General features: G+C 37.3%; 1 protein-coding gene across 3 annotated transcripts; it reads left to right on the top strand.

Moving 5' to 3' along the window:
• The first annotated feature begins 802 nt into the window (after positions 1–802).
• On the top strand, positions 803–12,463 carry IMPA1 (inositol monophosphatase 1). 3 transcript variants are annotated; one of them, XM_074816792.1, is made up of 9 exons: positions 803–894; positions 2,582–2,663; positions 3,846–3,979; positions 5,955–6,059; positions 7,345–7,390; positions 7,531–7,639; positions 8,364–8,472; positions 9,994–10,145; positions 10,564–12,463. In XM_074816792.1, exons 2-9 carry the CDS (start codon positions 2,601–2,603, stop codon positions 10,680–10,682), a joined length of 837 nt encoding a protein of 278 aa, XP_074672893.1. In that variant the 5' UTR covers positions 803–894; positions 2,582–2,600; the 3' UTR covers positions 10,683–12,463. The 3 variants fall into 3 exon arrangements, 2 of the variants coding, with proteins under 2 accessions (XP_074672893.1, XP_074672901.1); XM_074816800.1 differs by lacking the exon at positions 803–894 and adding an exon at positions 954–1,222; XR_012622210.1 differs by lacking the exon at positions 8,364–8,472.
• The last annotated feature ends 817 nt before the right edge of the window (positions 12,464–13,280 follow it).

Here is a 13,280-nt window from a genome sequence, read left to right on the forward strand (position 1 = left end):
CACTGAAATTGGAAATAAACCTCTAACACCAATGTAACATTAGGAAGCGGGCATTCTCTTTATTGCAGCACTGGGTGCTCAGGGGATCACTCCACCTAACGTGCATGTTGAAAGACAAAGGCACACTCATTATATACAATAAAAGAAATAAATATTCATGTGATTTCTGAGAGGTACCTGCCTGCTTCCAGGGAATCTAGTGGATATGTTAATACATTGTGCAAGTGTACTAAAATTTGGGGAAGAGTCTCTGAGGGGCTTCCATGGGGGTCTTCAGTGGTCTGTGGTGGTCCCTAGTGGTTGTTGAAGAGGTGTCTCTTAAGGTCTTTTCCACAAACTCCGAGTCTTTCTTTCATATAAGGTCTCGGCTCATGGCTCTGTCTGCGAAGTTTCTCAGGTTCCTTATCCTGGTTTCCACAGATGTCTGCTGGTTTATCTGCCCTCCCAGGGATGTACACATCACAGTTGCAAAAATTATGTCGCTGGGTGCATTCTTGTTTGAGGCCCCTTACAACAATTGGCACCAACTGCTCGCAGGCATCACCTTCAGCAGCTAAAAGCCCAGGTAAACGCCAACCGCATGTTCCATGGGAGAGCATTTACGGTATCCTCACCCTGCCACGTCTAGTTATTACAAATAAGTCGACGTTAAAGGCGAACTTCAACACCTTAACTGTAATTCTGACGGCGCAGGCACAGCGCCAGCCGCCCGCACGCACCGTTACCTCAGCCGCCGTGGCCAGCAGCCCCGCCCCGCGCAGGCGCAGCGGCACCCCTCGGCCACCGGGAGGAGGGGGCGGGGGTAACGGCTTCGCCCCGGCGCCTGCGCGCGGGCGCGGCTGCGCGCCTCAGCCCGAGCGGAGACGGCGGAGACAGCGGCGGCGGGCGGTACCGGTGAGCTTCCTCTCCTCTCCTCTCCTTTCCTCGGCCGCCATTTCGGGATGCCGTGAGGTGGATGCGTTGCCGCCCCGGGCGCTGCGCGGCCCTGCCACACAGGCTGCGCCCGGCCCGAGCGGTGGCAGGGCCGCGCAGCCCCCCGGGCGGGACGGGAGGTGCCCTCGCCCCGGCCGGGCAATGTGGGCCGCCCGTCAGCCCTTCCAGCCCGGGATCCAAACCTCTATTTCGGGATGCAAGCCTCTACTCTGGATGCCCGCCCTCAGTTCGTGGGACAAACTCGCCACAAAACTAAGCCGGGGACAGAAAGACAGTGCTTCCAGTCAGTGTAGGCGCTGGTATTTAACTAGAATACCTGTTCTGGAGTTACGGGTTTGGTGACGTTTTAAATTTAAATGATTTTTTTTCCTCTACTACATGATTCTGTGCCGTTTTACTGGATGTCAGTGTACTTAAGGTTCCCCAAGTATTAGCAGTCTTTTATAGGTAACAGAGTAACTTTATGTAGTGCTGTGGTACCCACTTCTGTGTCCTGACAAATTACTTCTGTGTTTATATAACAGAACTCATGCTTTAAAGGCTATGATAAATAAAGAACATTATCAACATAATTGAAGCATCATACCCTTTGCATTTTACTGAGCTTTTCTGGCCATCTCTGCCTGTTTAGGACCAAGGCTGAAAGAGGCAAGGACCATTAGATCAGGGTGATTGGACTGGGGACTCATGGATCATGTTAATTGCTCGGGGTTTTTTTATGATCGTTTATCTAATCTTTTTGAATCTGCAGGTGTTACAAAACTGTTACGAAGGCCATCACTTAATGACTGAATCACTTAAGTAGGAAATACCCAGAAGGCTCTAAAAGGGGTAGGGCTCAAAAATGAAAAAGACTTCCAAAATCCAGAACACCATTGAATGAATTTGTGGCCTATTGGGGGTGTATCAGAAATAATGTATGATATGCTGATTTGTATTTCACATTGCTTATGAAAGTAGAGATGAATAGAAGATAACATATATTGTATTGCTTCATAATACATAAAAATACAGAAGACACTTTTAAATGACTGTGGGATCTTGTAACTTGCTTATGTAGAATCAAAACCATTTCGCATTTGTGTTTGGAATAAACCCCTAGAACAAAACATGGAGGACTAAAATACAGAAAGGATTGATTCTGGGTTTAAAACTCTAATTTAAGACATTCAAAGTCATTTAAACCATACTTAAAAATAAACTAAGTCAATAGTCTTCTGCAGTAAATTACAGTGAAGATTCTAGTATTTTTAAGCAAAAAGACCCTGAGGTGTACACCATATTTGAGACCGTGCTTGTGTGTAACCACACTATTGCTTTTCTGAGCCTTTATGTACATTGAGGTCAGTGTCTAAACGTGGAGTCTCATATATGCATGTATCTTTCAAGACGGAGGCTCTGTACTTGTTAATGTTTTTTATGTTATGCCTTTTTTGATAATCACAAAATGTGGGTAAAAAAATTGGTAACTTAATCTAAGTTTTTAATACTTTTTAAATTACCTTTTTTTTTTCAGAGTAAAGGCTAGGACAAACTTCCATATTCGAGCAAGGAAAAAACCATGCAGTCCAGAACAGGGGGAGCAGAAAATTAGAATTTGTAAAAAAACAGCTATAATAATTTTTGTGTTAATCTCTCCTTTTGGTAGGCTGTATATCTAAGAGAAGATGGCAGATCCTTGGCAAGAATGTATGGATTATGCAGTTGCTTTAGCAAGGAAAGCTGGGACGGTAAATATAAACTATTCATAAGTAATAGTATTGTCTATTGAGTCTAGTATGTATATAGCTTTTGAAGGAGTTTGGTGTTGGATATTCTTCTGAGGAGTATTTTGTCAAAAACATAAATTAGCAGAATCATTGAGTGATGGACAGGTTGAAGATGGGAGTGTCTTTCATGTTTACAGCTTGGTTAATTTAAGAAAACAACTTTGTACTTTTCTTTGGAACAGAGTCCAATTAAAGACTGAGGAGTATCTTTTGTTCCTTAAATTTGATTTTAAAAAAATAATTCTGAATTGTGGTAAACAAAAAACATCTCTGTTTTTCCCCTTAAACTGCACCTGTCTACCTTATTATTTTACCATGTGAAAGCTGTTGACAGTCTTTCTTGCAAACACCTCAATCAACTTAATACAGTGGCTTGTTGTTGGCACGAACTGCCATATTGTGTTCTCTTCATAGACTGCTTCTGTAAATAAGAAGCATCCCTTGCAGTGGCGGTACTTTGCCCGTTTGTCATCTAAGATGGCTTAGAACAGGAAAGAGTTTGCACATCTTGGCAGAACTTCAGCATAAGCGTGGTTACCAAATGTTCAGTTCCTGGTAGTTCTGCTTGGTACATTTGAATGCTATTGCAGCCAGACAAGATGGCACACGTACTGATTCTGTCCCCTGGAGCTGCAGAATCTGCAGAACATTGTCCCTGCAGTGACCTCATTAAAGTCTTCCCTTAGAAAATCTTTCTAAGTTAGAGTAAAAATATTTTGTGGGCTGTGAGGCATGTATTCTTTCTTAAGCTGATTCCCATAGTTTTAAGATTATAAATGCAGGGTCTGGCTAAAAATAGCTGACCTAAGCTCAGTCTTAAGTGTTTCATTCAACTCTGATATTTAAATTTATAAATTTAAAACTTGTCCTAACAAAATAGAGCTCAGTTTTGTGTACCAGTGGATCTTCTTGTAGTACTTAGATCTAAGGTCATGTAGAAGTTTGTGCTGAGTAGGGGCTGGAGATGGATGCAAGGGTAAGCCCAAGCTTCTGCAGTTAAATCCAGGTTTTGTCACTACTTGTGTTTGTGTTTTGTATGTGCAGTATAGAAAATCACAGTAAAAAGAATGCTCAAATTTGGGGGAAACTAATATTTTCCATACTGTTAATGGAGAAAGATTTTTTTTTTTCTTTTGTCAACAGATAATCTGTGGAGCACTCAAAGAAGAAATATCTGTTATGACTAAAAGTTCACCAGTAGATCTAGTGACAGAAACTGATCAAAAAGTAGAAAACTTCATTATTTCTTTGATAAGAGAAAAGTATCCTTCTCACAGGTACGGCTTCTTGTCAATACACTTTTGATAGAAGGAGGAGAGAGGTGACTGGAAGTAGAAAATGGGAAGTTTATGATTCTGCTTGGTAAAATTTCATTACAATTGGTATGCTGAAAAGTTACAGAATTCTCCCTTACCCTCAATATATTAAGTATTTCAGAGTACTGGTGGGCTGAAGTTTTGCTCAGAGCTGTAGTAACAAAACAAGGTGTCCCCAGGGTCTACTGACATGAGTTTAGCCTTGCTCAAGACTTCTGGAAGTCACTTCCAGTTGAACCAGCTGTAAATAACTTCTTGATTATTTCTGTTGGAGAATCAAAGGTGGCCCCAAGATACCCAGAACCCAAATTTCATGTCTGCTGTGGGCTGTTGAAACTAGCATGCCTTCGCTGTCTTCTGGTGGGGTCCCGTGGTAGTGAGTGTGCCTTAGGCAAGTCTCATACAGTTTAAGAACATCAAGCATCCTTAAAAGAAGACAGCATTTTCAGATTCTGCGTAACTGAAAGTCTATCATACAAAATACTGATTTTTTTTTTTATTGCTCTTCCCTTTTTTCTTCCTCCCCCTGCCCCTCTTCCCCCCCAAAATAAATTTATTCTTGAAGGGTGAATTATATGTATTTTACTTACTTTTACTTACACGAGACTTTCTTTCCCATTTTAACACAAGGATTCAAGTTTAATAGTTTCCTTAAAGTGGGTTTGCTAATTTTTCTTGCACTTTCTTGGAGATTTTCTTATTGTAGCTGCATATGTGAGACGTAATAAATATGCATGGAACTGGAACAATTGAGGTGATGCAAAATGTCGGTAACCCAATCAAGTTAGTGTAAGCATACAGACTTGTGGAATGACCTTGAAATAACAGTTTCTGTGACATTGATAAGCATTTTAGAATCTTTTAGCTTCTTTTTATATTAGATAATTGATGCCACATTAGACATACTGGTATTGAATTTCTCATTCTAATGAATTACTCATCCACCTAAAGAACTATTCAGTCTCTTTCTTTTTGTGAAGATCTGCTGCTTTCTGGAAACATGCTGTTTCATTCTGAGCAAAAATCTTCACTTCCTTAGTTAATCTAATAAAACTTCTAATCAATATTAAAGGGACCTTATTTGTTTACTCTCAGCAGTTCTCATTTTACATGTTTGTGGAGGAAAGCATGTGTTTGATGCCTGCTTTTTGTAGGTTGAGTAATATGTGGTAAATGTAACATGCAAAAAGCATAGAAGAGAACCCCACCCACTTAGACTCATCCCAACAGCTTTGCAGTTCAAAACAAATACTTTCATGTGCAGCAAAAACTGTAAAAATTGGGTTCCTATGGCACTGTGCCTTGTGTATCCCTCAGATTTAGTATTATGGTTGAGCATGTGCTCTGCTGTGCTCAGGAGGAGCTCTGGTTTGGATTCCATCCCTTTACCATATTACCATTTTATAATGCTTGTAAAACTAAACAGGTTTGAGATTAACAACTTTCTCTCATATTTGGGTTGAAATCAAGACTACAAATTTAACAGTTACTGCAATGCCCTAACCAGATGCATATGACCACAAAGGCTTTCTTCAGTTAAAATGCAAGCTAAAAAGCGGTGGTTTGTAGCACAAATAAACTGAAAGGTGTAAATAGCTACAACTATTCTGACCAAAATTTGGTGATGCTGTTACTGAAAAAAATGATGAAAACTTCAATGTTCTGAGTGCTAAATTCCAGTAATAGATATTAAAATGTAAAGTTCTTTTCCCCACATATTGTGCTTATCTCTGACGTCATAAATATTGATGCAAGTTTGGTCAGATGTGGTTGGTACTTTCCAGATAAATTGTGTATTTCTCAGCTTTTTACGTATGATCAGTGGCAGTACAAAATCCTGCATGGCACTTTAAGAATTTTCATGTCAAGGACAATGTTGTAATTCAGACATTTAAAACAATTTCTTTATATCTTTTAAATGTGTTTACTACTCTAGCTTCATTGGAGAAGAATCTGTTGCAGCTGGAGAGGGCAGCATTTTGACAGATAATCCCACATGGATTATAGACCCTATTGATGGAACTACCAACTTCGTACACAGGTCCACCTTTCATTTTTTTATGTTAGCAACTTCAGCTGATTACCTTTTTTCTTTCTCCAGTTCCATGAAAGTAAGGTTTTTTCACTTTTAAATGGCTTTAAAGGAGATACTATGAACTTGTTAATAGTTACAAATTACTATTTGCATTTATTGAGCATCACTGGGGAGTTTTTGTAACTCTGTAACCAACAGCAGGTGTTTGTTCCATGAGAGACCTGTACTATGCAGTGTGGGGGTCAGCAGCCTTTGGCACCAGTGCCAAGGTCAGGTGGACAGATTTTAACAGTAAAGCAACAGGACTCAGAATTAGGAGTTGTGGCATTTTCAGAAAGGTGGTAACATGTCTAGGTGCTGATTTCTAAGAAATTTCAAATTCATTATGATCTAGGAGCTGCTACCACGAAAGAAAGCAGAATATCAGCAGTAATTGTCTAGTGGTATTTAGCACCAGGATGAGGAGGGGACTTTCAGTGTAATGCTGACTGCCTGTACCTTCTGTCTTTGAAACATGATGGATTTTGACCCTGATGAGCTTTTCTGAGCATATTTGGTTCCAGTTTTGAAATGACAGCCGCTATGTGCGACTCAGCTTTAAACAGCTGCTGAATCCTGCTAAATGTTCAAAAAGCTATAAGAAAAGAACCCATTCTGTTGGGTTACTTAAAAGTCTGTATTTTTTGCAGATAGTAATTAAAGCAAATGTTTTGGAACTGCAAATTTGAAGAGTAAAAAAATAATTAGAAAAAAAAATTGGTTGATTGTTAAAAACTTAGACTGAGATGCAGCCCACCATGTCCTATATTTTTCCACTGCCTTTGCTCTTCCCCCGGCATTCTTCCTTCTTGCTTGAATATCTGTCGGTGCTTTGGTGGAGAAGGTGGAGGTGGGAGGGGAGGTGACTTGCCTCTTCTCATGAGACCATTTTGTGCCAGCTTGTTCCTTCTGAGAAAGGTTAGTAGCATAGGGGCTTGCTCATATTCTTTGGCTATAAAATGACAGTGCCTAAGCTAGTAACAGCTGTAACAGAAATCACAGTCCCGAAGCTGTAACAGACTTAGTTTCAGTGGGTGGAAAAGTTTTTATTTTAAATAGTAATCGGTGTTGTTGGGTCTGTTTTCATAGTAAATTTTGCAGGTTCCAGAAAACTAATACTTCCTATATAGTCCAAGTTTCTTTTTGAAAGACACATTACATTTAACTGAACGTTGTTTTTATTAAGAGTAAGCGTGGTAATGAAAGAAGCATAGTATCTCACTATAAATTAGTGAAATGTTTTGTTTTGTAGGTTTCCATTTGTGGCAGTTTCAATTGGCTTTGTTGTAAACAAAAAGGTATACTTTTTATTACTTAATATCTAATCAATCAAAACCAAATTAATTCCTTGTTGTTAGTCATAACTAAGATCTGTATTTTCACAGTAAATAGGAAGAAAGGGAAAAAGCCCTCAAGGTATCTTTACTGTTTCTTGCAGATAGAGTTTGGAATTGTGTATAGTTGTATAGAAGACAAGATGTATACTGCCAGAAAAGGAAAAGGTGCATTTTGCAATGGTCAAAAACTTCAAGTATCAGGCCAAGAAGGTAAGCTGAACTGAGTAGCTTATTTCTAGTAATTACATTTATTTTGCAAATGAGGCATCAACAGTTTTTAGACCTGAATATATTCCCGTTTCTTAGCTCATAGTTCTGTTTTGCAGAGACGGGCTTTTTTTGGCCAGGCATTGTTCAGTTTTGAGAAACAGCTTTTATGTCCTCTTTGATGCATATAACGTGCTTGTGATCTTTGCAAAATCAGGTCTTGGCAATTGAAGATTTTATTCCCTGTGTGTCTGTGCATTGTGGTTTTTTGTTTGTTTTTAATTCCCTGTACCTCTGTAATCCATCTATGATTGGTCTTTTAGAGTCTGCAACAAATCTACCAAACAATTCAACTTCTTCCAGATGTGAACTAGTGGTTTAAATCAGTATCTCTTTTGTATACTTACTACCCTATGTAAAGTAAAATTCACATTTAAAGTGGGACTTTTAAAGATCTGAGCACTATTCTAATTTTTATAGCAATAGAATATTATTTACTAATGACATCGATTAATGTATATGCACAATTGAACCAGATCATGCTTTGTTTGCTGTATTTTATTTTTTCCTGCCATTTTCCATGTAAGAACAGATTTTTATATATTCAATATATGCAATATACTAAAATGCCATACTTTTTTTCAGTCTTGTAAGAAAGCAATGAAGTAAACTCTGCTAATTATATAAGTTGTACTGTTGGAAAAGTGAGGGTTTGTTTCTTTTCCAGACATTACAAAATCCCTTTTAGTAACAGAATTGGGATCAAATCGTGATCCAGAGACTATAAAAATAGTTCTTTCTAACATGGAAAGACTTCTCAGTATTCCTATTCATGGGTAAGATACTTCCTATTTTTTATATTTACTGGTAGTGTTAACATTGTAAATATGATAATTTTTAGGAAGGATTGGTTGCATTACATCCGACACCTTAAATGTGAAATACAATTTAAATGTTTTTGTCTAGTAGCTTCTGCAGAGAAACTCTTAAGTGTGTTTAACTTTTCAAGCTGGGACATATATAAGAGAACCATAATAATCAGTATTGAGAAGTGAAGCATGTTTGGTTTTGTAGAACTAAGTAATATTAAAACTAAATACTGAAAAGTATTGTGTTTACTAGTTAAAAAAGAGTACAATTCTGTGCACTTTTTTTTCAGAAACACAAGGAGTAAAACTGGATAAACAAAAGCTATAATTTCTTAGTTTCTTTTCTGTGTAGTAATGAAAATTGTTGGGGTTTTTTATGTATATCGGAAGACAAAAGTAGGTCTCCCTTTTCTCTTTCAATACGGTACAATTTTAAAAAATTTGTCCAAGTAGTTGAAATTGTCCATAAACTGTTCTTATTTTGATTACATTCCCTGCTTCCTCTCTTCCAGGTAAGCCAAAGCCTAAATTTCCATAAACCATTTTACATCTAAAGGTGGTTTCAGTGGACAGTTTTTTGTTACTCAACCCTACTCATTTTTCTGATCTAAAAGGGGTTGTTGTAGTTTCATGCTGAGATTCCCAGGATTCTTGTTTTGACACTTAACATATAGATTTTTTTGTACTTTCAAAAAGTCTTCTGATGTCATTAAAGATTATATGCCAAGTTGTAAGTAGGGAATATGTTTTAGTATGTTGTCAGTTCAACTTTGGTATTTTATTTGTGAACAATAAAATGAGATTGGAGTTGATTTAAGTTGCTTCTTGCACTAACTTAGCTGCTATCAGTTACAATTTAATGTACATTTCACTGATAATTGAAATAACTGCAATTATTTTTACAATTCACGCTTACTTACTGAATGCATCAATATTTCCAAAAGAAACTGGAATTTGTAACACAAGCGTTTGATAAAGTTATCCAGACCAAACTTAGGCTGTGTAATTTATTTTTTGGGATTACTGCTGTCAGGGTTTTTTGCAAGTCAAGAGATGCTTACTGAGCATCACCAGTGAAACTGAAGTAACTGTTTTTTCAACGCTGAGGACAGTGTACACTCAACTTGAATTCTTGTATTCAAAAAGCAAAGTAGAATATCTGTTGTTGTTTCGTGGGTACATATCTTCTATAATATGTTTTAGATTAAGAAGTTGTTTTAAGATGTGTTTTTACTCTAAAACAAAATTGTGTAACAGAATTCATAAATGTAATTTCTGGAAATTTGCTATATTTGGAGAGTTCTTCAAGATACTTAAGCAAAACTTCATTCCCAATTTTTTATTTTTTCGCTGCAGCATTCCGTCACATTTTCTCTTGCTCAGTTCACTTTGCGCGTGATGCTTCTGTGTTCTCTGTGCAGTGTACGCAAACGTTGTGACTTTCTTACAAACTGTTCTCAATTAAAAAAACAACTATGTCTCCTTTAGGATTAGAGCCGTTGGTACAGCAGCTGTGAACATGTGCCTTGTGGCAACGGGTGGAGCTGATGCCTATTATGAAATGGGGATTCACTGCTGGGATATGGCAGGAGCTGGAATCATTATTACTGAAGCAGGTGGAGTACTGCTAGATGTATCAGGTAAATACACGGGCACGCATGATACTCTCCTTCTGAATAGCTAACTGGGAGCAAAACGTAGCTGAAAGGAGAAGGCAAAGAGGTTTTTCAATCCTTTTTCTGAGTTACTACTACTGAAGAGTTCCCATACAGTTAATAGACAGTGTCAACTGTATGTTCTTCAACTACAAGACAACCATTACGCTCTTGGCTGAGCACCTGGAAGAGTGGAAAAAGACGGTAGACATACACTGAAGAGAATTTAAATGTAGCTCATATGAGATACCTGTTGTGTTAAATGCATTTTTATCCAGGGGCAAAACTTGGTCCTAAATAGTAATGTATCATTTATGCTTGATTTTTTTCAATGCTCATTTTCTTAACAACTTTTACTTTTCTCCAGATATAAGCTAGTTACTTTGCTTGCTTTGATTTCTAGGTGGACCATTTGATTTGATGTCTCGAAGAATAATTGCAGCAAGTAGTCGAGCTATAGGAGAGAGAATAGCCAAAGCACTTCAAATAATTCCTCTGAAAAGGGATGATGCAGCTAACTGAATACCAAAACTACACGTTAAACGTAATTATATAATGTCTCATACTTCCATGTGGTGGTTATTCTACACCTTAAACCTGATAAAAAGATAGATAAATAAATGGTAGTCTTTCAGTACTGGTGTGACTGCTAAGTAGTGTTTTGAAATTGGACCAACATTCTAAGTAAGCTCTCACTGTTAGTATTTTATTTAACATCATGATTACATAAAGATCTATAAAAAGAAGCAAATACAACAACTAATATTTTCAAGCTTTATACTACACTGGAAGGCATAGTAAAGAGACTTTTTGATGTATAGATAAATACAAATCTCTAGTTCTGTAAGTGACAAAACAAAATTCACCATCTTAACACTACATCGTCACATCTGATTCTGAACCCAAAAAGGTGAAGGCATTACTGTTTGTCCTATTGTTTTCTTCAGTGTCATCAGTGTATCCATTTCCTTACCTTGGTATGGTTTTTGTAGAGGTAGTTCACACATTTCCAGATTCTTTTTAGTTGCTTGTAGTTTTGGCTCTAATTTAAAGCCTTTATTACTTAGCTGTCATTGGTTTTGTAGTCATTGTTCTACCTTTCTTTTGGTAGATAAACGTAATCTCCTCTTTAGGCTCTTATGTGGCCAGTACACTTGCAAATTCATTACAGTTGCAGAAGTAACAGTTATTGGTGCCAGAAAATATGTGCATCTCCCAGAAATAAGTTCTGAGCACACCTTCTATCACCAAATGGACTTACTCTAGGTTAAGATGAAGTATGATTTGCATCTGACCATTGGAATCAGCTGATAACAGGTCCTCTATCTTATTCTTGGCAGTTAAAATTCCTGTTAATTTTGCTTGGGCTTCTCTGTGAATGAGTGTGTTTCAGAGTCTAAGGAATCACTAAAATTCAAGAGACTTTTCAGTAACTCAGCCAGCAAAAAAAGTAAGCCCACAGTCCAGATTTTTTACAGCATTCTCTGTAAATTATGAAAGCAGTGACCAACCAGGATCAGGTTTCCATTGTCTTAGAGTGTGCAGGCACAAAAAAAGATACATATCTAAACCTAAAGGGTTTATAAATCTAAAAAATACTAGTAATTTCATTCTTGGTGTCAATTTGTTTTAAACTTTGGACACTATACTGGTTCTTTGCATTTCTGTATTTAAGATTGTTAGAAGTATCAGTGTACTGTTCAAACAATTAATGCACTTTAAAAAAAAGATTTAACTTACATCAGTTTTTAGACTGATTTTTCCGTGTGTAAAGTTTCCTAAAGAAAGTTGTCTCATTGGAGTCCAGTCAAGACACAGCAATGCTTTGGAAAACCTGACTTTGTACTGCTGTCCCACTATTTTTATTTTGGAAAATGATGTTGTCTGTCTTGAAGTTTCAGCAGATCTATTACTATAAATTTCAGTCTTTCATATCAGTTGATTTTTGCAGATTTTGCAGAAGTACTTAATTTGAAATTGTATCTAATGCCAGATGATTAATGGTAATGAGATCAGCCTGCTATTTAAAGGTCTTGTAAAAAAGCCAAATTTAGATTAATTTTACTTTTTAAATCCCCATTGACAAGGAAATTTTTTGAGCATTTCAGTAACTTTATTGCTGTAAATGATGTGGGATCATCATTATTTCTTAAGCAGTATGTCTACTGTACCATTTCTGTGGCTTTTATATAACAAATTCTGCATAACTTTTTTAAACCGATTTATTTGTGAAATGGAGACATGTCTAAAAAGTACTTGAGATGGGAGAACACATTCAAAATAAATATGCTTTACCAGCTGTAGCTTCAGATGTGCTTCCTTTCTTAACGTTCATTGGTGTACAATGCTGGGTCCCAACAAGCTGGATTTGTGGGCTTCAAACTTTCTGTGAGTTGAACGCTTTCTCTTCTTGGCCTCTGATGTACACAGATCATAAATTGTTGTGCCTTTAGATAAGTGAAATTATGTATATACCTGCAGCAGGTTTTTAGAGTGAATATTTTAACACCTTCCAATGAGATTGTGGTGCATTAATCATCTCCAACCTCAGAGCTCAAACTTTACGGTTTATCTTGCCTGTGATTTGTTTAGGAGGCCCATCAGCTGGTTGAAGCATGTAGCTTTTTCACTGTTAGCTTTCCTACTAATGCTCTTCGAGGCAAAATTTATATGAATTTCCCATCTTGGTCCTCTCACTCTATTTGCATTGGAGACCAGCCTAATTTTTTTTACTGTAAATAGCAGCTTTTAACAATTGTCTACTTTCTTTTCAATTTCAGTCTCCCTTTCAGGGGGCTCAGAAACTGCTGTTGTTTGCTATTTTGCCTAAGCATTATCTTCTCAGATAACTCTTCATCTAATATGTGGCCACTTCTTTCATCATGTGAAAGGACACCAAAATGTAATTATTAAGTTTAAAGGCATTTTATTTTTGGTTCTGTGCTAGACTGCAATTTTGATAAGTTTTTGTAGTAAACCAGAGAAGTCATGATTGCTGTGTAATCAAAATACTTTTGAGAGATCATGTGTAAGACGTAGTCCCTGAATGTTAAAAACAATGATACCTGGTTTTACTGCTTTGAAAGGTGGAGTGACAGTGATAAACATTTTAGACTTTAA

The sequence above is a fragment of the Strix aluco genome, chromosome 1 (assembly GCF_031877795.1).
Source record: "Strix aluco isolate bStrAlu1 chromosome 1, bStrAlu1.hap1, whole genome shotgun sequence".
In the NCBI taxonomy this organism is placed as follows: domain Eukaryota; kingdom Metazoa; phylum Chordata; class Aves; order Strigiformes; family Strigidae; genus Strix; species Strix aluco.

What these genes read in the sequence shown, in the direction of transcription:
- IMPA1 (XM_074816792.1), top strand. Translation starts at nt 2,601, where the DNA reads ATGGCAGATCCTTGGCAAGAATGTATGGATTATGCAGTTGCTTTAGCA. An exon ending in GCTTTGTTGTAAACAAAAAG is followed by an intron (nt 7,391 to 7,530) that starts GTATACTTTTTA and finishes TGTTTCTTGCAG; the next exon opens with ATAGAGTTTGGAATTGTGTA. An exon ending in TCAAGTATCAGGCCAAGAAG is followed by an intron (nt 7,640 to 8,363) that starts GTAAGCTGAACT and finishes TTTCTTTTCCAG; the next exon opens with ACATTACAAAATCCCTTTTA.